Consider the following 24,623-nt stretch of genomic DNA (forward strand, 5'->3'; position numbering starts at 1 on the left):
TCAGAGAGACTGTTGCTTAGTAATTTAAACTGCTATTATCTCATTATTCTTTTTTCCTTACAATGATGGTGGCTGTTGTTACCCGCAGTTCACTTTGCATTCAAACCTTGACGACTGTGATTGCATTTTGAGTATCAGCCACTGGGCCGAAAAAGTCATCCAGGGTAAAGCTGAGTGGGGAGAGCCTCCAGGACCTTCAGCCGCGTTCGCCTGAGATTTTTGGTGAATAGAAACAGAAGCACAGGATGTGCAGTGAGCTCAAGCAGACAGGCTTCAGCGCCTCCTCAGCGGGCGAGCTGTGCTGGAGCCCCGCAGCCGTGCCCTGGGGCCGTCCCAGCTGAGGGCAGTGTCGCACACCAGGGGACAAATGGTTTTCTAGCAGGCACTGAGGGCAAGTGACGGAGAGCCCTGTCCATGGCTGCGGAGGTGGAATCGACAGGTCAGGGAGGCGAACGGGACAGGCCCCAGCCTGGGCGTGCCTGGCTGCTGCCTCACAGCTCGGGGCCACGGCCGGCTGCCCAGCACCGGCCCAGACACCCAGCCCTGTGTGTGCCTCGCGGAGCGTTGGCAGGGCCCGCTGGCAGACCCGGAGGGGTCGCTTGTGCCGCGGCTCCGCTCCCCCGCGTTCCCCCTGGAAGGGAAGGCGGCCGGCCCAGGGTGTGGAGGAAGGCTACGGCCCAGGCCGCCCCTTCCTCGACTCCCCTGGCAACAGCGGCGCCGGCAGCGCCCAATCAGCGCGCGGCGGTGCGCGCCCAGCCAATGGAGAGGCGGGCGGGAGGGCGGGGCGCGCCGGAGCGAGGAGGGCCGGCCACGCGCCGCGCCGCCATCTTGACGTCTGAGGAACAAAAGCGCTGAGGCCGCCGCCGGCGCCGGCCCAGCACCAGGTAATGGGCGCGCCCCACTCTCCCCGCCGCCGCTCCTGCCCCGGGGGCGGTCGTCGCTGAGGGAACAGCTGCAGTTCCGCCCGCCCGCAGATCGGTGCCTGGCCCGGCGAGGTGGGGATGGGCGGCTGCCCGCAGGGGATGCTCGGTGGCGGCCTCGGGGCATCGCCGGGCTCGGCGGGCTGGGAGGGGGGCGCTGGCCTGGAGCCACCCTGGGGATGCGGGTGCGGCCGGGGTGGGGACAGCGGTGACAGCGTTCGCGGAGCATCCCCGGCCGCTTAGCGCTTCCTGCGCTCCCCGCGGGGCTTGCGGTGCGGGGGCTGCCGGGCCGGGCTGGGCGCGGGGGGGCCGCGGTGCCGCTGCCGGGGCTGCTGAGCCCGGGGCTGGTGCTCGGCTCACGCTGTTACTCAGCAGTTCTGGGAATCGGCAGACGTTGTCTGTCCGTTTTGTCCGGGTGATGGGTGTGCTGCTGCTGCTGCTGCTGCTCTGACGGCTGCTTGGTACGCTCGGTAATAGTTCTAAATGAAAAACGGGTGCTGCGGGATGCGTTGCATAAGTGGATGTGATGCTCAAGAATACCCGTTTTCTCTGTAAACTGGAAGTTCTGGGTGATGCCTTGTTAAGAACTATTTGGAGGATGACGATTTTGTAATACCTTTTTAACGTGGCTTGGGAGCTGCAGACGGTTTAAACAAAAACACGGTTGAGGCTTTGGAAATAGTCATCCAGCTTAAAAAAATAAATGTTATCGTTGTTGATAGAATAACAACTTCTTGGTAGTTACACCCTGATATGCCCTTGGACTTAATTCCACTGTGAAAACTACGCATGTTTAAGACTGATATCTTTCCTGATATATGCTGGCATTTAATTGCCCTCTACTTCTAGGCTGTCTTTTTTTTTTTCCCTCTTTTTTTTGACACAGTGCCTTATGTGTCCCATATACTCAGGTGTTTTAGAAATGCATCCAGTGCCCCTGTGCTTTTCATGAACATCGAAGGGGACAATTTTGTTTCAAATAATTAGAATTTTGCTTTAATACTTGGTTCTGGAATATTAATGTTTGGTTTAACTTCTTAGTCAGGTGACATATTATTGGTCATTACTCAACGTGCAGCACTGAAATGGTAGTAGAACAGATCTGACACTTGGGCATAACAAGGTCAGGGTTGTTTTGGCCAAGAATTGGCCTCTTTGCTCATAATTTTTCTCATATATAAGACAAAACCAGCTTGCAAAGTTTTCTTTAAGTTGAATGAATTTGTGTGTTTTCAGGACTTATTGGTAACATTTAGGAATGGAAACTGGCTTTATACACATGCATCCACACATAAATATGTGTGTTTTAAAAATGAACTGATTCATTTGTTTATTATTGCTGATTTAGCATCTTCTAGATTCCTGTTATATTTTTTTCTTTAGTAAATAAGGAAGAAACTAGTGATTTAATGGCCAGAATTCAGGAAAATTTATTTTTTAAAAAATTCTTAAGCATTCAGAAGTTAAGGATCATGGGAAGGATTACAGCCATTCACATGTACCTGTTTCTAAGAAATTCCAGACGTTAAACTTGGCTGTGTAGCTTTTCATAAATTTACATTCATTTAATTGAAAAACTGTTCTTCTGCCTTTCCTGTCTTTGATGTTTATACCTTTCTGAAGTAACAGTTTGTACTTCCTTTATACAAGCACCACAAGCTTTATGTTGCTATTCCTTTGGAGGAAAGGTGGATCAGAGCTGTCACAGCCATGTGGTGGTGGAAGTTTGGAAGCAGCTGGAAAACTGGACAGTGGTCAATCATATGAATCATGGGCTTTGTACTCACAAAAATTCTTTCCCTACCAGTTGCTTTGAAGGAAGATTTAACATTTGTCAGCCATGAGGTTTTGAAAAAACAGGTTAGGAAAAGATGTTAAAGAACCTCTTTGCTGCCTGTCAGTGGTTGGGCTTCCATCCAGATCAGTGGTGTTGGTGTTGCTTTAGTTGTTCTTCAGTCAGCTGGGGAGTGTGAGGGTATTTTGGGGATGTTTTTAATTTTGAAGGGTAGAGGAAGGATGCAAACCTCGAGGCACTGGGGGTGTCTCAGTCTGTCAGCAGTGGTGACACACAAATGTCTGCCCTTTTGGGTTAGCTGGAGGCAGGGAAATGGCTGCTGTCAGGTTGGTGGTGAAAGATCTACTTCACTAGTGACGTGGGATATCTTTGTGGAATTTACCTACAGGGATAAATTAAATAGAAACCATTCTTTAGAAAGCTCTAGTTCTTTACTGTCTGAGTATTTTGAGTGAATTGAACTAGATAAGATCTAAGGAAATTCTGGAGTGACTGGTATTAAGTGTCAGTTCTTTTCAATGAAGCTTAATTTGATGGTCTTTAGAAATTGGGAGATAGCTGGGGTGTTTCTGAGGTCAGGAGTGCTGCTCCTGCAGCTGGGTTAACACCTGCCTGAGCTTGAGAGCAGGTCCAGGACCAGAATAGGCAAAACAAGTGTCTCCTCTCTGACATCCCTGATGCTGGCCTTCCTGGCCTTCCTTCTCACTTCCAGTGCTGCAAGTGAGAAAGGCTGGGGGCAAAGGCTGCTTTGGAAGTGAACCAAGATTTGATGTGGGTTTTGGTGCTAAGCTGGGGTATAGGTTCTTCCTTTTTGATGAAATTCACTGGTTTCCTTAATGTTTCTGCACCCTTGCTTAAACACAGAACTTGTTTAATCGGTAGGAACATGTCCCAAAAGTTCACATACCACATCCAAAGATTGAAAGGGCAGAAACTGAGGTGCAGCTAAATTTTTATCTTGTGTGTGGTATTTACTGCTCTAGTTGTACCCAAAGTGTGGGGGAAAGAGCCAAATATAGAGCAGTTTGAAGTTTTCTTAAGCTGACATTTTACATTCATAATAATTCTTATTTATCTAGTGAGCATGGGCTAGAACCATTAGCTGAAAGCTGTCAGGTTTTTACACTGACGTGTGGAAAAACCTTGCCGCCTCTCATTCAGTTCATCCACTTATCAGCTGTTGAGTTTGCTGATGCTTGGCTCCTCCTGTTGGCAAGAGGCTGCCGTTGGTCTCCAGGCAACGCAGGTCCGGCTGAGCATCTCTGCCTTGCTTGAAGAGATGAAAATTTTCCATTGCAGGGAGAGGATTTTTCCTCTTGCTAATTCTTTTATCTGGCTTGCTGTCTTGCCCAAGGTCGTTGCATCTTTGAAACAATACAGGGATAGTTCACAAATATCCAGAGGTTATATTTTAAGGATTTTAAGGGATAGCTGCAGATAGGTGTTTCTGTAACTTTTGTTAGAAATATCTCATTAGAATGTTAATTTCGGGCCTTTCATAGTAATTTATATTATTGCAAAGCAGTTGTTTCTTTCCTGTTTCTGTAAAAAGCTGTATGACATTGTATCACTTGCTGCAAGCAACTAGAAATTTCTCCTGCAAAATCTCAAATACTGGAAGGCATAATGGAAACAAAATTGTTCAAATGAAGGTCTGTCATTGGTTGTGTTTAATCAGATGTTCAGAGCTTGAAAACTGAAATCTTCTGCAAATTCTTGGCTTGTGTGGCACAAAGCCATTGCAGCCCTGCCTGTGTCTCTGAAAGACAGGCTGTGTCAGAATAAGGGAATGATAATCTTCATAATAGGTACAGCCTGTACCACTCTGCTGCTATCAGCTATCAACGTGCAGCCTTTGACCCTCTGCCTGCATTGCTCCTGTATGTGCAGGATTCTGTATTGGAGACAGCTGGAACCAGTTACTGCCCACTTTTGCCTTTTTACTGGAAAAAGAAAGGCTTGCTCATAAAATGGATTTGAGCACTGAGAGTCTTGCTTTGTGTGTGTGCCATGGTGGATGGTAGGGCAAGAGGTGGCACAGGCAGTGCCTGGTTTGGAGCTGGGCGCGTGCTCACCAGCCAGTTAAGGGCACAAACAGATGAAGGAACTGCTGAATTCATACAGGAGCCATTCAGCTGTACTGCCTCTCTTGGTCCCTGTCTTCTCTCCTGCTGTGCTGGCCTCCAGAAGGTTGGAAGGAAGGGGGGAAAAAAATAAAATTGGATGACTTGCTTAAGCTGGTTAATAGCATCCCAGGTTGTTGAGACTTAAAATGAACAGACTCAAGGACAGAAGATACAAATGTTGAGGTTATTTTTCATTAGAAAAAGCAAGGGTTTGGGGGGTTTATGCCAAAGTCTGTATTGGAATGAGTACAGCAAAAATGGTTTTACTTTCTTGAAGTGCAGAGGGCTTTAAGCATACCCAAATAGCTGTGCAGTGCTGTGATGCAGAAATTTTCTGCACTGCCTGAAACCTTATCAGGAATTTTGGGTGCTGCTTAATTTCATGCTTATTGAAGATGACCTCTTTTGACATTTGCTCTTTTCCCTTTTCATATATTTTTCCAGAAAAATGGCAATTTATTTGCCTTGTGCTTTGGATATATGGAGACAGTGTGATGGCAATGGATTTTTTTTTAATGACATAATTTAGTATCATGAGGTTACAGAAATGAGAAGTGAAACTGCCTGACATGATAGGCATAATCTTTACCTTTCTGAGGTGTTACCACTTTCAGAAGGTTGATTCAATTTAATGGAAGATAGAAGGTTAAATTGATGGGTAGGTGTGTTCCTACTAATATAACTGTCATTGCAACTGGGAATCCGTTCAAGATACCTTAGGAAAATTGGTTCTGGCTTAATAGAGCCAGTCAGTTTTCTGAAGAGACATCTGTGAGTATTAAAGTTGAGGGTATAGTTCTCGATAACCCTGACCAAAGTTACATAAGAAAAATTCAAAAGTTGTGGCATTTCCAACAAGGAGAGAACAAAAAGGTTGGAACAAAATTTGGAATTTGTGGAGATAGATAAGTAGTCCCTTGAGTGTGAAGGTAGATGAAGTAAATGCTGGTGGAGCTGCAGTGAATTGCCTGGTGAGATGATGACTGACTTCAAGTTGTTCCATTAAACAAAGCCTCTGACGTATTTAAACATAAGTGCTGAATCGTAATTATGTCTTAAAGTGCAAATAATATTTTAACATAACTTTGTGCAGCGTTTGCTTTCAAAAAATAAAGTGCTTTTTTCATAAGCTTGACTTCTTGAAATATTTTCTCTCCCTCATAATGTGCTGTTTTTTGGAAATGCAGAGTTGGAACATCAGCACACTCTGGATGGTGGTGCTATGTTGTGGAATTTTGAAGACAAAATAGTTTTTTGGCAGTCGTCCAGTCTGCTTCTTCCCTTTTTGGTGAGTGATGATTTCTCTTTGAAGACAGTTGTGCAGTGCACACTTGGTGGCTGCTATAAAAATTGCCTCTAAAGCAACAGATATTTTTAAAGGAATAGGACATCCTCCAGCTGTATCCCATTGCCTGGGCTGCTTAAACTAGCTAGCTCTTGTGTATCAATAAATGTATTTCAGCCTGCTTCAAGGATAGGAGCAATACAGCCAAGCTCCTGATGAAGCTTCCTTTTCTAGATTACTGAAATTGATAAGATTTTTTTCAAGTGGTTTTGTATTGCTGTTTGAATATGTAAACTGTATGAGATTAAAATGGATTAATTCTTTGTCAGTGATTATTATGCTAAGCCTGTAATTGGCCCCAGATGGTGTAAGGGGAGGTCACTGAACAATGAAACATGAAATACATAAATAATTTTTAAAGCATTTTTAAAGTATTGTGCAGGTGTACTTGCAGAAAAGGTCCTTTTCATGGGAAGAAACTGTTCTTGGAGTGAGTTGCATTTACCAGGGGAAACAGTCTAGATTTTTTTCCTTTGGTTTTGTTGTGCCTGTGAGAGTCTGTCTTGTAAGACTTCTCTCCTGTCTTTACTTGCTCTCATCCAATCTGCTGCAGTTAAACAAGAAGCACATGGAAATTATTCTACTGTATCTTTTGCATTTGAACGTCGGTAATTGCACTGGCAGCCCTGCAGGGAGTTGTGTTCAAGGTCCTAGGTCCCAGTTACTTTCAGCTCTTTAGGGAAAGAGCCTGTAGAGGTCACTGAATCATACCAACTCTTCCCTTTAAGATGCAAATCTGGGTTGTGTTATCTGAATTGAGGTGTGTTCGCAGTAGTTTGAGATGTTTTGAAATGTAAATACAGTTCTAAAATATATATTAAATGCATTTCATGAATGTGAGCTGTTCTGGAGCACAATCTCCATTTATCTTAGTCATCAGAAGTATTCTTGGAACCTACATTTGTAGAACTGCAGTTAAAAATGGGGATGGGTATTCCAAAACATGACAAAACTGTCTCCTTCTGGGCTACTTTTCAATCATTTTTCCACATAAAGGGAGTAAACATTTTAGGGGTATTGATGGTATAGGTGAATATACACATAAATGATATCCATTAAATAGGTTACTGTGCATTTAGGGTACCACTCTTCCTATAATAATGTATTTGTTAATGATCTTTGCTGTTCATTCCTTTGGAAATTTTTGCTCAAGGAGTTAGCTTGGATTGTAGGATTTAGGCATCAAAGCTTTAATTTAACAATCTTGTCCTTTGGGCCCCTAGTGCTTATGGTACAAAAAGCATTAGAGGTTGGGATTTCTGAAGCAATTACAGGGAGAGAAAATCTTTGTGCAGTTAAATGAGGGTGGACTTTGAAAGGGACTTGACGCTTGTCCTGTATGAACATTATTTTTCTTATCATATTTGGCAAATGGGTCACAGCTGAAGGGCTGGTCTCAAAGATTCCGTGTTCTTCCATTGGGTGACTCGAAATACAGTTCCCAGACTGCTAAATTCATGGTAATGAGAAAGGCATAGCCTTGGATTTATTTTCATCTTAATGCTGGAATTTCTTGAGGGTGTTGGTGTCTTGAATAATACTTTCATGTGTGTAATCCACACAATTTAGCTCTTGCTGTCATATTTTCAGAAGATTAAAGGCTGAATGCTATTTTGATTTCTCCACGACAAAGGGTGGTACTGTCTTTTTGTAGCAACTGGTGATTTTGGCCGCTGATGCCAGAACACCATTTTAAGATGGATCAGTTTCTAAATAGGAAGTTTAAGTAGCTTAGTTTTGGTGGTTCAGGTTTCTTAGTTTCCATGGTATTTTTACTTGGAAAAGAGACTGGTTCTTAAATTACACAATCCCTGAAAAAACTACACGGGTCAGAATTGCATGCTCTTTTCTGTCTGAATATGCTTAGTAACTTGTAACTTGGCTTTATTTTAGTTCCAGAGAGACAAAATAGCTTTACTTGAGAGGTAAAACTGGCATTTTTCCAGAACTCTGTAACTGTAGGAGTTAAGATTACAGATTACAAATGGTGTGGGGAAGGCTGAAAGCTGCTGCTTTTTTTAGATGTTAAAATATCAATTGCACAGGGCACATAACCTCCTTGCTGAATTTTAAGAAATTGCAGCTGAGGGGATGCTGTGCACACTAATGTGAAAAAGCTAGAAGTTCTTGGAGATGGCCTTGGTGACTTGTCTTGCTTTCCTAGACAAAAGGATTGGGGAACTGAGTTTCTCCTAATACTGTAGACCTGGTTTAAGGAAGATAGGAATAATAATTTTGCGTGAAGAATAATAGTCAAAGAACATTATGCAACTTCAGATTGGTTTGTGTTTAGTTTGCTCCCTCAATATGTTATGCCTAATGTTTCATAATTCTTAAGTTTTATCTGTTAAAGCTGTATTCAAAAGTCTTTTTGGTATAGGAGGTGGCTCTGTAGCTATGGTGTTAAATATACAGGTATAAATACATGTGGCAGTGTTTATGTCTGTGTTTGGGTTTTATTTAAAGGAAGACAAAACTAGAACTCCCATGTTTAGGGACTAAAAGGAGATAGGATAAACATGTTGCTAATTAAAAAAGATGTTTTTCCTTGAAAGATTCCATCTTTATACATTTTCCAACATCTCAGTGTATGGTATTTCTGTATCACAGACACAAATTCATAGTGAATAGAAAAGGCTTGGTGCTCTGCTTACAAGAAGGGATATCTCAGGGTGCTGTCTGACACTCCTGAGAAACAACAGAACAGGACTTTAATGTAGCACTTGTGAGTCCTTTGCCATTGCAGCTGCTGTTGGACTGTCCTCTCCTTTTAGAGTGGATGAAATACCTAGGAGTAGTACTTGAGATGTGACATCCTTAGAAAAAGCTAAGGCATTTCAAGGTATTTTTGGCAGTTTGAAAGCAGAAAAATGTGTTCTTCCTTGGTGGGAATCTTCTGTTTGCTAATGTTAAATGTTTGCCAATATTTTTAAAGCTAATGTTAAAAACAGGATTGGCTTTCTACCTTGATGGGCCAAGACTACTGTGGAGTTGTCATGTTCCCAAAGGTTTTGCAAACATTTTTTGTAGGAATTTTGTGCACAAGTTCATATAGAATTCTGGGTTTCTAGATTCCATCTGTTATGCATGATTAAGGAAATTATGATCCTTGTGGGTCTCTCCTGAATCAGAATTTTCCATGGACAGCCAGTATGTCTGCAGTGCATAGCCCTTAATTTGTGAAATTAATCCAAGGCACTTGTTTCCTTATTTATCTGGAGATGTTACTTAATTTTTCTGAGCTGCAGCAATGTAGTGCTGCAGTTTCCAGCCATTTAGTAAAGATAAGTTAAAAAAAAGAAAGACATTATATTAACATTTTTAAGAAGCAGGTGGCTGCTTTTATTGGTCTAGCCCAAGCGCACGGCGTGCAATAAAAAAATTTGCACTTTCTTGGCTTTTTGTGACTGTAGGTGGTGATGATAGATGTGCCACTAGAGTGTGTGACTCCCAGCACCCTCATGATTTACCACTAAAAGCTGTAGTAAAAGTGTTTCTGCTTCCAAAGGGAATGCACACATAGACTGAGTATGTAGGTCTGAAGGAGCTGGTTACTCTTGAGTTTCAAATGTTCTGCTGAGTCTTTGTACAAAACATCATGCTTACTCATCCCTGAGTACAAGTCGTGTAACTTAATGATCATTACATTGATTGATTTGCTGCAAAAGAGCTTAAATAGCCTTGGCTTGCATAGGAAGTTACAGCTCAGCATCATTTTGTCATCACAGCCCCGGTTCAAGTTGTACTTAATGAGAAAGAAGGGGGTTTTCCTCCCCCAGTCTTTCTTTTAAAGAAACACTCTAGTCTAATCTCCTCCCCCTTGATGCTATGACACTGTCCCTCTACTCCTCATGGTATTAAAGACTATTGACTGCTTTATTAAATTTGAATTATTTGCTGCTTATAATACTTTTGTTTTTGTTTATAAATAAAAAAAAATCTGAGAACTGACAATATCAGTGCACTTTTCTGTCAAAGATAAACTTTTCCCTCCAAATTAATTACCAGAATAAATGTTGCTTTTTGTAATCGTGCAGAATTTAGAGCTGCTCTTAAGACTTTTCCCAAAACTGTAGGATTAATACAAGCATATTATTGTGTGGGCTCTGCATTTCTGGCTCAATGAGTTAAAAATTATAAACTATAGCTTTTACTACTTAGTTATATTAATTCTATTGCAGATAGAGAAGGCTTCAAAAAGTATCCTAATGTGGGATTTGCATTCTATGTAGAGGTACAATGCATCCTCAAAATCAGGAATTGATTAAAACAATTGGTATAAATTAATGCAGAGCTCATTTATCATAATTGTTTTAATTGTGATAAATTTGTGTCCAGCTGAGTGGACACTAGAGAATATGAGTATCTACATTCTAATCCTAAGAACTTCTGAAAACAGAACACACCAGAGGGACTTCAGTTTCTGAGCCAAGCAGTAGCTAGAGTGAACGTTAGAAGCAAATCATTACTCATGTTACTCTGGGCATATTTGCTGATAAAACAAGTGTTTTGTGTGGAGGAATGGCATTGATTTTCAAAAAAATTAAATCACAAGCTGTGCAAGACCTTTGAACCTGAGCATGTTTAACATACTACTGCTTTTAATACTCTAAAGTTGCATCCTCTGCTTTCTTTGATTGAAGGAATGTACCTTGCTATTTGTAAAGTACCACATTATTAGTAATGGAACAAGTAGTTGAATCACACGAGGATTTGGAAAATTCCTGTAACCATTCTTGGTTTATGGATGTATTATTGTAGGCTCTTAAGATGTGTTTATCCTGTTTCAATTGTGAAAAGTCATTCTCTTTGAGCAATGTATGACTTATCAACTCAGACCTCAAGTACCTTTTCAATGTTGTGCATGAAACAGGTGGAGGGGTGGGCTCTCAAAAGCATACCATGTATTTTTCACCTTGTTATTTGCATCTTTCTGTGCCCAGTCTCAGTTTTGTTGTTTCTTCCTGAATGTTCTTTGGGCTGAAGCAGCTTTCTCTTTGGCTGATCTAAGGTCACTGATACTCTTCTATCCTGTTGGCTCACTGTGCCATTCCTCTGTTTCCTTGTACATTGGTTTTGCATGGCCTGGTTTTTGGTAGCAGGGGGACCACAAAGATTGCTCCTGTGAGGAGCTGCTGGAAGCTTCCACCATGTCCAGCAGAGCCCATCTCTGCTGGCTTTGAAGATGGGCATGCTGCTGGCCAAGGCTGGGCCAATGAGAGAGGGTGGTAATGCCTCTGTGGTGACATATTTAAGAAGGAAATCGAAGTTATGGAGTTTCACTTCTGGTCAGAGAAGAGGAGGAGGTGAGAACATGTGAGGGAAACAACATGGAGACACCAAGGTCAGTGGAGAAGAGAGGGAAGAGGTGCTCGAGGCTCTGGAGCAGAGATTCCTCTGCAGGCCATGGTGAAACAGATTGTTCCCCTGCAGCCCATGGAGATCCATGGGGATCCAGAGATCCACCCTCAGCCTACAGGGGAGCTTCCCATGGCAGAGCAGGTGGATGGCTGGAGGAGGCTGTGATCCAGTAGAAGCCCCAGTGGAGAGAGAGGGCCCTGCTTCCAGGCTGGAGCAGCCTGTCCTTGGAGGGCTGCACCCATGGGAAGAGAGACCCACGTCACAGCAGTTTTGGGAGGGCTGTGTGCCCGTGGGGGGAGTTCACCTTGCAGCAGGTGCTGTAGACCAGCTGCTCCTGAGAGTGCACCCAGGCCAGAGAAGTTCACAGAGAACTGTCTCCCCTGGGAGGGACCCCCAGGCTTCACAGGGGAAGGACTCCTCTCCCAGAGCAGCAGAAGAAAATCTCAGTGATGCACTCACCCAAAAACTCCTGTGCCCTGTCTCTCTGTGCTGTTGGTGGGAAGGAGGGAGGAGCTAGGGACAGAAGGTGTTTTAAGGGCTTATTTTACTTCTCACTATCCTCCTCTGATTCTGTTAGTAATAAATTCACTTTGCAACCTTATGTTGAGCCTGTTTTGCCCTTGAAGTGTTTCTCCTGGTCCTTAGCTCAGCTTGTGAACCCTTTGTTAATTTTTGTTTTCTCTCCTCTGCCAGCTGGGCAGGGTGAGTGAGCAACCCTTGTGGGTGCCTGGTGTTGTGCCAGTGTCAAACCACAACACCTTGGAACCTTGGGAAGGGGCTTTGCTTTGTCTGCTTCATCACCCTGCAGCAGCTCTGCTCTGCAGATCTCTACCCTGTCAGCTTCCTCTGCACTCCCCAGTGAACTGAGAAAAAAGGACAGGCAGAAAGCTTTGCTGCCTTGCTATTTCTGTCCCTGTAAAGCTGATTTATGGCTGTGTGGAGTAGAAGACGCTAACCATCCAAAGCAAAAAGCCTGCACTAGAGAGAACCCAGTTTTAACAGATTCAACAGAAGGGCAGTTCTGCATCAGTAGTTCCATCATTACAAAGTTTTGGCAGGAGGTGATTACTTTTAAGATTGTTATGAAGGAAGAAGCTGCTGCTTAATTGAGACCTGTGGTCTCCAGAGGATGTGTTCATTAATGCAGTTACGTGTGGGACTAAGTTGAGAATCTGTAATGACATGAAGTACCTTCCAAAGAATGCCGTCACCTGAGATTAATGTTAAGAGCCTGAAAACATGAATTCATTGTGGTATTCTTTTAATGGTCATTGTCACATGTGATGGGGATATGATGTCTATAAATGTCACTTCTGGTTTGCAGGTTTGGGTTTTAAACATCTTTTGCTGCTTACTATAGGAATGACATTGCTCAAGCAAATGTTGCTATGTCTAGGCACATGTTTATTTGCTCCTTCAAGTTATGTCAGATTTTTTTCTTAAAATGCATGACATGTGAAGGGTTAGTAAATCTGCTTTTTTGGCTGATGTGTTGTTTGAACAAAAACTAGTCAAAGGCACTTAAAAGCACGTAGGAGGAAAAGGGCAGGGTACAGTGAGCCTGCATTTGCTATCTGGGAAGATTGCCTAAAACCAGCTGTTCTGGGCTCTTTCTTTCCCAAAGACTATTAAGAACAAACTGGGTGTAGAATCAGAGGAAAGGCAATGAAAAACTGCATTGTGCTTGTGCTGATCAACATCAATGCCGCTTGAAACTCTTGGTCTTAGGTCAAAGCTTTTATTTGTAAGGAAGTGCAACCAGTTTGGCATATTGTGAGGCTGTGTATGGAATTAAAGTATTTATAAATGAAACAGTGCAAAGCATTTCTGATGGGCATTACAGTTGTGGTCCAGGCCCTGTTAATCTGAATGGCAAAATTCCAAATATTAAGAAGAGCCAAAATGATAAACAAATCCTGATTGTTAGTAATGGTAATGTTAAGGCATGCAGCAGAAAAAATGTAAGATCTTACTCAAAAAACCTTTTTTCAAGTGAGAAGAATTTTATTGGGTGAAAAGAGAGTGAATTTATTACATAAACAGTGCTTCTTGAATGGCTAAAATATGTTAATTAATCAAAGTGAAAACTAAGGCCTCATTGAAACCTAAATTGTTGACAAGATCACCTGGTCTTGCTGCTGTCTTCTTGAGCATTGTTAGAATGTTCACATCAGTCTGGTTTAAGTTCATAAAAAGGCACTAAGTTGCCTTGCACAATTAAGGAGCTCAGCTAAAGGGTTTATAGCAAGAGCTCCTTGCTGATGCTCTGTTCAGCAGTCCTTGCACACAGTTTCTGCTGCAGAGCTGTATTAATAGAGCTTTTTCAGCAGGCATATGTACTACAAAAATTCAGTCATAGAAACGGAATATGGGGGAGTTGTGCTGTAGTTTTTGGACGATAAAAGCAGAAGCAGAACTTACTAATCCAGGCACAGTAAACTCATCTTCATTTGTGTGAGCCTTCGCCTTTATTTCTGGTAGTTTCACATTTGTCTTGCGGTAGTGCTGACTGGGTACACTGCACTGGGTACACTGTTGGACTATGTACAAATGTTACCAGTGTTTCTCTCAAAAAAAACCCCACCCTTATCTAAATACTGCCTAACTTATAATAACTTATCAGATAATTTGTATAATATCAGAGCATGAAAAAAACTCTTTCTTTTTCCTCCAATGGGAAGTTACACTGTGTGATGTGCTGCCAGATATTACTTGTTCAGGAAAGGGTGAAGTACAATGAGTAGTCCTGTCCAATTCTGTGCTTGGCAGTTCCATTGCTGAGTGCAATCTGCATACAAGTATTGTCCAGACCACTTGGGCATCCATGGAAGCAAACAAGTTGAGCTGCTACTAATGAGCTCCCTGAAGATGTGTTGGGATAAACAAGGTGTAGATCATCTGTGTTGGAGATGATGTTTGCTAGAGTCATTTCTATGGCATAAATATTTTCACGAGTTAACTCCTGATGCAACTGTAATGCAGGAGGACTGGGACAGATTTAAGTGTTTGAGGTTAAAGGATGTTGCAAGGTGCTTTCTCAGTCTGAATCACTGCAGTTGGCAATCAGTGTATCAGGAGTAATTAGGAAGGCAGCCACAGAGTGGTGATGCCAACTTGGAAAAAGTGGCTCTTGTACTGCTGCTGTTCTGCAGGGCTGTTAAATGTGGCTGTGCCAGTGTAAAACTTTGGCACTGCAAGATCATGTACATGTGAAATGCTTCTCCAGTGAAACCTGGCACACTTCTGGCTTTCCCTCAGAAATTCCAGAGGACCGGAGGCATTATTGCCTCTAGAAAATCCTAATGAAAGCTCAAGAGTTGTAAAATTACTGGTGCAGTATACAGACTGATGCTTATGATTTCTGTAAGGTAAATGGAAACCTCTCTCAGAGTTTACTCCGGAGGTAATCTGGCTTGTCAAGTGTGTGTTTGGAGACAGCTCCAGGCGTGTTACACGTGTGCTGGTAAGCCAGCTTGCAGGTGAGCCTTATTGAAGAGCAGTGTGGCTCTGCATGGAGTGGGTGCTACTTTGGGGAGCCATGGAGAAATAAATCTGTGACTCTGGAGCTGTAAGGGTGCTCCCTTCTGACTGTGGCAGCTGAAGAGATACATTGGACTGCCCGGGACCTGGGGACAGGCCATGGTTACCTGGCATTGCCAGGGCACTCCAGGGTTGCTCAGCTTGGTGCAGTTGGGTTTTTTGAAGTGGCTTGTGTTTGGGGTGTAACTAAGAGGTTTTTATATGTGTGTCTCTGAGTTGTCAAATTGTTGATGCTGAGGTAGGTTAGAAAATTCTGTGGTGATGCAGTAGCTGCATTAGAAAAAGAACACTAGGAAATTAAAAGTAGTACAAAGAGAAAAAGTTTATTGATAATGCTCTAATCTTAATAATATAGGTTATCAGAAGACAGTATTATTTCTGGGGAATACTATTCCGCAGAATGAAAGGGGGGAAAAAAAAGAAAAAACAACCTGATAATGTTTTGTCAAATAAGGCACTTGGAAAAAAAGAGGAAAAAAAAACCAACACCAAAAAGCCCCACCAAAAAAAACACGTTCAGCTCTTATTGACCTGTTATCCTTAGGCACAGGTAAACATTCCAGGACCTGGAGTTCATTCAGTTGATCGATCTGTTGTTTCTTTAAGCAGTTTAGTTGTTTAATTCAATTAATGCTCTTATGTCCAGGACATGCTGTAGGCGTATGTAGTTCTGGTAGTGCCGCTGCTTTAAGCCTGCAGGTCTCTGCTTTTCCAGTTAATGTAAAGCTGTTAAATATCTAAGGAGGACAAATAAAAATAGACCTGTGACCTAGAACACTTTGTAGTCTCTTTGAATTAAGTGCATTATTGTCCGTGTAACTATCTTCAGGCAAAATGAGCATGAGGTTGTTTTTAGCCACAAAAAGTTAATCATTAAAGCTTTGGTCTAAAATTAGAGTAACTCAACTTAAAAATTTACTGGAAGGCAGAGAACAAGACAGTCATGTTTCAGTTTTCAGCGTCGCTCCTTTAATTGCTCTCTGAAGTGCAGGTTGCATGAAACTGGTGTTTGGCCAGAACCGAGCAGTGTGCGGTCACAGGGTACAGCAGCAGATCTTTTGGGTGCAGCTGGCACAGGCCACTGCCTTCTGCTGAATGTAGGGAAAAAAAACCTTTTTGGAAAATGGCACATTAGCGTTATGGCTTGCCCGTGAAGAGCTTGCATCTGTGTCATATTTTCGCTATCTGACATGTTGTGAATGAACCGGTGCAATACACGTCCCAACCCTGGACGTTTGCTGTCCTTGCTTGAAAGGGGGGGAATTGTACCCTCGGTGTTAATTCCCGGTTCTCGGGCTGGCCTGCGCAAGGGGGGCTGTCTCGGCGGTCGGGGGCTGGGGTGCGGCAGGCGGGGCTGGCCCGGGTGGGTTTCCTTAGAGGAACGGCGGGGCTGGCCCGGGTGGGTTTCCTTAGAGGAACGGCGGGGCTGGCCCGGGTGGGGTGCCTGTGCGGGCTTGGTGGGGCTGGCCCGGGTGGGTTTCCTTAGGGAAGCGGCGGGGCTGGCCCGGGTGGGGTGCCTGTGCGGGCCTGGCGGGGCTGGCCCGGGTGGGTTTCCTTAGGGGAGCGGCGGGGCTGGCCCGGGTGGGGTGCCTGTGCGGGCCTGGCGGGGCTGGCCCGGGTGGGTTTCCTTAGGGGAGCGGCGGGGCTGGCCCGGGTGGGGGGCCTGGCGGGGCTGGCCCGGGTGGGTTTCCTTAGAGGAACGGCGGGGCTGGCCCGGGTGGGGTGCCTGTGCGGGCGCCGCGAGCCGCTCTGGCCGCCCCGCTCCTTCTGTTGCTGCGCGCGTGCGCATGGCGTGCTGGGCGCCCCGCCCCCCGGAGGCTGCCATTGGCTGCGGCTCGGCGGGGGCGTGTCCAGCAGAGCCTTCCTGGCTGCGCCCCGCACTCGGCCGCATTCCCCGCAGTCCGGGGCGGGAAGCGCGCGCTCGGCTCGGCTCCGCTTCGCTCTCGCCGGGCTCCCGGGGCATAGCGCCCAGACACTGACCGCCGCCACTCTCCTGTGTTTGCCTTAACAGACTTTTGAATCAGAGTAAACACCTGCGGGGCTCGGAGGCTTTAGGCTCTGAACTGCCTTTACCACTGCCGCCGTCTTCTGTCTAATGTGCTACAAGGATGAGCCCAGCATTTGGAGCAATGGAAGTGGAGCACTATTCCAAGGGAGTCTTACTCGAGCCTTTTGTCCATCAAGTTGGAGGGCACTCCTGTGTCCTCCGGTTTAATGACAAGACCATCTGTAAACCTCTTATTCAGAGAGAACACCAGTTCTATGAGACTCTCCCGACAGAAATGCGTAAATTCACTCCACAATATGAGGGTAAGTTACCAAACCTTTGAATGGGGTCGAGCTTTTCGTTTCTGTTAATGCGAGTGTGCTGTGCTCTCTGTTCTCTCTGAAATCTCTTCTGTGTGGAAGAGATTTTAGGGTTTTTTTTCATGTATTTTGATGTTGTCTGAGGCAGGCTGTGGAGATGCAGGGTGGAAATGCTTGCCAAGTTGGTGTTTGGGCTGACTAACAGCATTAGAGTAGAGCAACTCTGCTGGTGATAGCCCATATATCTCCCTTAGGCACAGGTAAGTAGCTAACAGCTTGAGAACATTTTCAGTAATTATCTGCCCTTTTTTTTTTTGTGGATTTTTTTTGGCCACTTGTTTAATGTTTGTTTATAAAGGATTTGGTAAGGATGGATAATAGTGTTTTGTGTAAGCTTAGTTGTGGTTTCTTTTGTGCTTTGATTTCTCCTCTGACTTTCATTTCAGTTGCAATAAGTATATGCCAGAAAGGTGTCTTGTTGAATACTTGCAGTGTTATTTCTGCCATTAAGGAAATGAAAATTCATGGCATTTAGGTAGGCAAGGATCAAGTAGCTGTGATGAGGCTGAGTCAGAAGTTATGTAGGAGTGGAAATTCCAGTTCTCCTAAGAACTGAACCAGTTAACAGGAATACTTCTTTTTCTTTCTTCTATTCCATTAACTGCTGTCTAATGATTAATATGTCTGAAGCACTTTTTTTAAAATGCAATTGCTTTTTAAAGCACATTGATTTTAACAACCATGATGGTGATGAAGTTTTGTGTTCTGTTTGTGAAAGTGATGGAAGACTTCAGTGATGTTTCAGAATTAATAATCTCTGCTCATTTACAGAGACTTTCTGCCATGTCTAATTACAAGTTCTGTTGGACTGGAAGAAAATCTGATCTTTGAATGATACTTTTCAAAATGTAATAGAGCAATTGTACTAGTGTATGTGGCTTTCTGGGAAGTATGGGGAGGGATTTAGAGGGAAGGGGCCTCTCCTGGTCCACCTCTGATTTTTTTTTTTTCCAGAGTAAAGGCAAAGAAGCCATTTGTTAGCTGGCTCCCCCACCCTTTTCCCCATTGTCCTTTCCTTTGTGACATCGGGACAGTCAGAGGTTCTGTACTCCCTGCCCCAGCCCTGCAGGTCTGGGAGCTGCCTGCCCAGCCTGGGAATTCCAGTCTCTCACCAAGACCTCTCCCCAGCTAGTGATGAGCTGCAAGAACTGTGCAGACTGATCTGAAATAGAGGACTGGAAAACAAAATACAAAACAATTCAGATAATTGTCATGGTTCCTCCATTAACTCCTGAGACTTATTCATGTGGTCCTGGGCACATCTGTCAGTGCTCCACTAAGACTCTTAAAATACAATGCAGTGCTCTAGAGACTCCTGAGGGGAGGATAAGGAGAAAAAAATGCTTTTGAGGTTCACCATGTTTCTGTACCACAAACAGATTTGCTTTGTATTGCATTTTTGTTACTTATTCCACAAGATTGCTGCATAACCAGTATCAATAAAATATATTCCAAAAAATAGACGACAATGTATAATTAAACATGGTGATTTTAAGTGGAAGCTTTTGGACTAGTTTCTGTTGTAATGTGACATTTCCCTTGTTTTGCTCTCCTTGCACATCTTTCCTTTCCCTTGAGATCTATTAACCAAGTATTGTTCGGAGAACTGCTTTTTGCTCTGCTGTCATGCAAAATTTAAGAAGTTTTTAGTGTGAATTTTTACTTTGTGCAGGTCACTTTTCACTGCAAGATGTTAACAAATGTTTTACATATCACTTAGAATCAGACCAGTCAGATTTTTTTTAATTAATAAAAACTTTTATTAATTGAAATTGTGTCCTGTTATTATTTGATTGTTACTTGACTGCCTCAGAGAGAGAAAATGATCTTTTGTATCATTGTTGTGCCAATATGATAAATTGTCTTTTGTGAGGTGTCACTTTTGTCTAGCTCTTTTGATATTTGTTAGGTTGGCAGATGAGGTTTGGCCTGTGGCAAGATAGAAACTAAGGACTGGGGTAAGAGAAAAAATAAAGTTGCTGTATTCTTAGTGTAAAAGAACGCGTTCTAAAAGGCTTGCTTGTCACTTGAGCAGTTCATAACTGTCTGGGTCCTTTTTCTCTTCAGGTGTGGTATCAGTGAGCTTTGAAGAGGATGAAGATGGAAACTTATGTCTAATAGCATATCCATTAAATGGGGACCACGATAACTTAGAAAACTTAGATAACTCTGACTGTGAACCCAAAAGTAAACTATTGAGGTGGACTAACAAAAAAACAGTGTTGTTAGAAAATGAGAAGATATCGAAGGAATGGGTTCGGCAGCACAGGAAAGAGGAAAAAATGAAAAGGTAAGTTTGACTTTTAGCTGTCAAATTCTGTTCTCCAGAACTCTGGAGAACTCCCTAGAACTCTTTTCACTTTCATTTTCTTTTCTTGTTTCTTTAGTTTTTCCTGACCTCTTCAGTACAGACAGGATCACTAGTGAAACTAGTATGTCCTTAGCCCTCAGTAAAGGCTAAGTTGAGGCTTTTTTTTTCTGCTGTGGTCAGTTGGAACAGGTTTCCCAAAGTTATTTTGGACACTTCAGAAAGAGAAAAAAAACACAAACCAAAGAAACCTAACCACAAAAAAGCACCTCTACAAACAAACAAAAAGCATTCACTCACCTGCAAAAGAACAATAGTTAAAAATAAACCAACCCTAAACATATTTAAGTGCTAATATGTATGGCATACTTTGTTAGGAATCCTGCTTTATCCCTGCTAGTGACGTTTTCCCCCGTGTTCATTCCTATTGATTGTGCCCACCGTAAACTGTAAGCTGTGATGTGTTGTGGTAAAAACAGTGACCTTAGCAAAGATAAACCTTAAAGTGCATTGCTACCTCTTGCATTACTTCATAGAAGCCATGCACACAGGTAAAAGATATATAAGTATATAATAAGGCTATATGCTCTATTATATTAGTATGGAAGTGGCTTTGTAATGGTTGAAATGCTACTCATGGGCATCTTGTTTACATATACAGAGAGGAAAATAAAGATTTTACTTGCTGTTAATGAAGTTGAGCAAAATAGGTTGTAAAGTTAAATCCATTGACAACCCCTCTTCAAGAGCTTATTTTTCCTTTTGACCTGTAATTTGTTACTTTGTTCTGTTTTTCTAGTCACAAACTGGAGGAAGAATTTGAGTGGCTGAAGAAATCTGAAGTCTTGTATTACACTGTAGAGAAAAAAGGAAATGTCAGTTCTCAGTTTAAACACCATAATCCTTGGAGCATGAAATGTCACCAGCAACAGTTACAGCGGATGAAGGAAAACGCAAAGCACCGAAATCAATATAGTATCCTTTCCTGAAAGTACCTCATAACAATGGAATGAGTACGGCTCTGCCTCTTATTTCTTGAACGTTCCAGATAAGAGTGCAGAGCAGGCTTAACTGCAGTCCCAAGAGACTCTCAGAAGCCATGATTTATTTGGTATCTTTGAAGGGTTTGCCAGCACTTCTTAGAAATGCGCTTTTCCAGCACGTAACAAACTACCTAAGCTGGGAAATTCAGAGAGCTGAATTGAAATCTTCACGTTGTGGCTTAGTGGACATGTTTTATAGCATAGTGTGTTTGGTGTCTTCCACAAAACCAGTTTCTATTGAGAGTTTTCAAAGCAGATGAGTTCTTTCACTTTTTATTACTGTTTTGATATTGGTGATCTTAAAAGCCCCTGTTCCTCTTTTCATCAGTTTCTTAAACAAAGAGGATGTTCCAGTGCCTGGAGTTTCTGCTTCTAGTAGCCTCTTTTTGATGAGCTTTAAGAAAAGTTGAATATAAACAGTCTTGTAGGATTGCAGCATGAGAAACAAAAAACTGACTGAATCCATGAAGGCTGAAGCACGTTGGTTTTGTGCTGTGGATTCATAAGCAAACATCTCCACCCTGAGCATTCTATCAAAAGTGATCTTGCTGTAGGCTTGGATGAAACTGATACATCCTGCAAAAGTAGTAGTATCTAAATACTGAGGTAAACAAATTCCTCAGTGTGAAGAGTTTCGGTGATGGATTACTGAAACATTTATGACTAATAAATTATTAAATTGATAGGATTTTTTGGATGGTATCCTCACCATTTCACTAGATTGTTATTCACTTCCCTAAAAAATGTGTGATATCTTTGGAACAGTAATAATACAGATGTTTTGAAGTTTTAAAGATAGTGTGAAAATGCTTCACTGGTTTTGAATGGTAATGCAAACACATAAAATCTTCACTTCCCACAGAAAAAAAAAGGTCTCTTGCTAGACAGGAAATATGTCATAATTCAAAATCAGCTGCCACATTATATTTCTGTATAACCCTGATTGTTTTTGGTTTTCACTTAATGTGGAAATTCACTAGTCTCTCTCTAGACCAGTAAAACTGGAACTGGCTTAAAACAGAGAGGGCATCTTAAGTTTATGTAACTGTAATTTTTCTAGATTACTTTATACTAGGCATAGTTTGAATATCCTTAAAGTTAAGAATGAGGCACTATAAAATCCACGGTAATGTTTTTAAAACCTGTATTCCTCATTGCGAGCCTTGTTCCTTAACTGCTCAGAATTCATTTTGCTGGAGAACCTGACGTCTCGCTACGAGGTCCCGTGTGTGCTGGACCTGAAGATGGGCACCCGGCAGCACGGCGACGACGCGTCCGAGGAGAAGAAGGCGAATCAGATCCGCAAGTGCCAGCAGAGCACCTCGGCCGTGATCGGAGTGCGCGTCTGCGGCATGCAGGTGAGAGAGAGCTCGCACGTGTGCCCAACAGGTTCACACCCCTGTCTCTTAGTGGAGTTTGGGTTTATGCAGGCATCTCACCGTTGTTACCCTTGAGCTGCTGTGCTTTGTTTCCCTCACACAGGGGAGTGAGGGTTTTGAGTGTTGCTGATCAGTTGGAAGTGGCAGCATCTGCAGTCCACGCTCTGCATCAGTAAGTGCAGGCTCTGAACACACAAACAATCTCCTGCACCTTATCAGCAGTTCAAAACTTAAAACTACTGATTCAATTAAGATTTCAGGATAGCATAGAGAACAGTTAGAGAAGGGGCCATTTATATGCATTTTGAATTAAGGGTGTGGAAATTTGTAAAAATATAAGAAGCCATCAGTTCTGTTGTATAACTTTGAAAGCCACAGATCTTTCACTGCTTGAAGTAGACTTGTTGCAAAGTGCAGGCAAGAAGTGCTTGGTAAATGTGATAAGACTTGTTGCCAGATGAGGAGACATTGTGTGTACTTTCACCTGAATTTTTTGTTTACTTGTTTCTGTATTCCTAGAGTGACAAATGGGAAACAACATGTTTGTGTTGGAGTTTTTTCCTGAAGCTTCTCTCCTCCTATCCAATAGATTCCAGGAATGCTAGCAGTGTTTGCTAGGACTTGTTCCACAGCAGGGCTGTTGGCATGTGTGGTGTTCAGCTCACTGTTCAAATTCAGAGAAAAACATGAGGCAGAAACGAAAGTGTGGGAGCTGCATTTCTAACCACAGCGTGCTGGGATTTGAGCAGGGAGGGCATTGCCATTGTTCACTTTACAGTGTTGACCTGTGTTGGAAAACAGAGAGGAACTTTGGGAGCGCCTGGAATCCTTTCTTGACCCAGATGTTTAGGCATTATTGAGCTATCAGTTGTATAGACCACTCTCCTGTGCCTTCCTGCAGGAAGGCATTTTTCTGTAGGAGCACCTCTGACTTCTTCAAATACAGATGATTATGGGGTACACCTTAGTTTTGTATAGGAATGTTTGCTGTCACTCAGTTCTCAGCATGCTGAGAATGAACTGGTACATCCTAGAGCAGCGTCAGGTAATGAGCTGGGTGAGTGGCTGTGGTACAAGTTGTAGCTTGACTTTGGAGATCTTGGCTGCAGCTTTCCTAATCTCACTTCAAGTCCTTGTTCTTACATTCTGGGTGGAAAAGCTCAAATCTAAACTGAGGGAATTTTCCACTTCCTCTGAGTTGCACAGGCGCTGCTGGATCAGTTGATAGCAATTCCTATGATTGTGCAAGAGCAGTTTTAGAGATTAGTATGTCATCTTGTAAAAGCCTTAAGGAGCATGCTTTTTTAGTTTTTAATTTTTTTTTTCCCCTCTCATGGCTTTGGTATCAGTGTGCCAGCAATTTTAACTATTCCTTTTTTCTTGTCTTGTGTTTGTACATGCAGGTCTACCAGGCAGGCACTGGCCAGCTGATGTTCATGAATAAATACCATGGAAGAAAACTCTCAGTCCAAGGATTCAAAGAAGCACTTTACCAGTTCTTTCATAACGGCAAATACCTGCGCAGGGAACTCTTTGAGTCTGTTATTAAAAAACTCACTGAACTCAAGTCTGTGCTGGAGAAACAGGAGTCCTATCGCTTCTATTCCAGCTCCTTGCTGATCATCTATGATGGGAAGGAGAGGCAGGAAGTTGCCGTTGACTCGGATCCAGAGGACCTAGAGGACCTTTCAGAGGAATCTTCAGATGAGTCGGCAGGAGCCTATGCCTACAAACCAACTGCCAGCACTGTCGATGTCCGCATGATAGACTTTGCCCACACAACCTGCAAGTACTATGGAGAAGATTCTGTGGTGCACGAGGGCCAAGACACGGGTTACGTTTTTGGACTCCAGAATTTAATAGATATTATTAAAGAAATAAGAGACGAAAGTAGTGAATAAACAGTGTGAATGCACATCAGTAGAAAGCACTATTGTGACTCTTTGTATTCCAAAATTATTGGCCACTTTCTGGTGGTAGGAATCTTTACAGGCTCTGCAGGGATAATCCTGTCAGAGTCAGACTTGTTCAGAGGGCATTTACTTACATTGGTGCTGGACCTAGCACTGGCAAAACTTGGTATCCTTATTTATTTTAACTTTCTTAAACATTCCATATTTGATTACTCAGATACCTCTGTTATCCCTGTGTGTATATGTTCCAATAAAATTCTTTTTGTTCGTTGTAAGTGATGCTTCCATTGTTGCTGGTGGCTGAGGAGGAGATGAAGCTCAGATCTCTGGTCTCTGGTGTCATGCAGAAGCATCATTTGAACAGCAAGGCTTACCTGCCTCATGAGACCACCTGTGGGATAGCACATCTGTCCTGGACCTCCTGTCAAGAGTAATGAGCAAGCCCAGCAGAGCCACTGTGCTGGCAGGGCCCAGCACCTGCCCTTTGAGGAGAGGCTGGGACAACAGAGCCTGTGTAGATGGGGTA

At 43.0% G+C, this 24,623-nt stretch overlaps 1 protein-coding gene across 4 annotated transcripts; it reads left to right on the top strand.

Moving 5' to 3' along the window:
- The first annotated feature begins 734 nt into the window (after window positions 1-734).
- On the top strand, window positions 735-24,372 carry IP6K2 (inositol hexakisphosphate kinase 2). 4 transcript variants are annotated; one of them, XM_054639957.2, is made up of 7 exons: window positions 735-884; window positions 6,029-6,129; window positions 17,099-17,397; window positions 19,522-19,744; window positions 20,562-20,737; window positions 21,988-22,163; window positions 23,588-24,372. In XM_054639957.2, exons 3-7 carry the CDS (start codon window positions 17,196-17,198, stop codon window positions 24,083-24,085), a joined length of 1,275 nt encoding a protein of 424 aa, XP_054495932.1. In that variant the 5' UTR covers window positions 735-884; window positions 6,029-6,129; window positions 17,099-17,195; the 3' UTR covers window positions 24,086-24,372. The 4 variants fall into 4 exon arrangements, with proteins under 4 accessions (XP_054495932.1, XP_054495933.1, XP_054495934.1 ...); XM_054639956.2 differs by having other exon boundaries at window positions 848-995; XM_054639958.2 differs by lacking the exon at window positions 6,029-6,129 and having other exon boundaries at window positions 754-884.
- The last annotated feature ends 251 nt before the right edge of the window (window positions 24,373-24,623 follow it).

This window comes from Agelaius phoeniceus, chromosome 11 (assembly GCF_051311805.1).
Source record: "Agelaius phoeniceus isolate bAgePho1 chromosome 11, bAgePho1.hap1, whole genome shotgun sequence".
Taxonomy (NCBI): domain Eukaryota; kingdom Metazoa; phylum Chordata; class Aves; order Passeriformes; family Icteridae; genus Agelaius; species Agelaius phoeniceus.

Bases quoted from the DNA above. Each gene is read 5' to 3' on its own strand.
- IP6K2 (XM_054639957.2), top strand. From the start codon at position 17,196: ATGAGCCCAGCATTTGGAGCAATGGAAGTGGAGCACTATTCCAAGGGA. The intron at 19,745-20,561 runs GTAAGTTTGACT...CTGTTTTTCTAG, and splicing joins AAAGAGGAAAAAATGAAAAG to TCACAAACTGGAGGAAGAAT. The intron at 22,164-23,587 runs GTGAGAGAGAGC...TTGTACATGCAG, and splicing joins TGCGCGTCTGCGGCATGCAG to GTCTACCAGGCAGGCACTGG.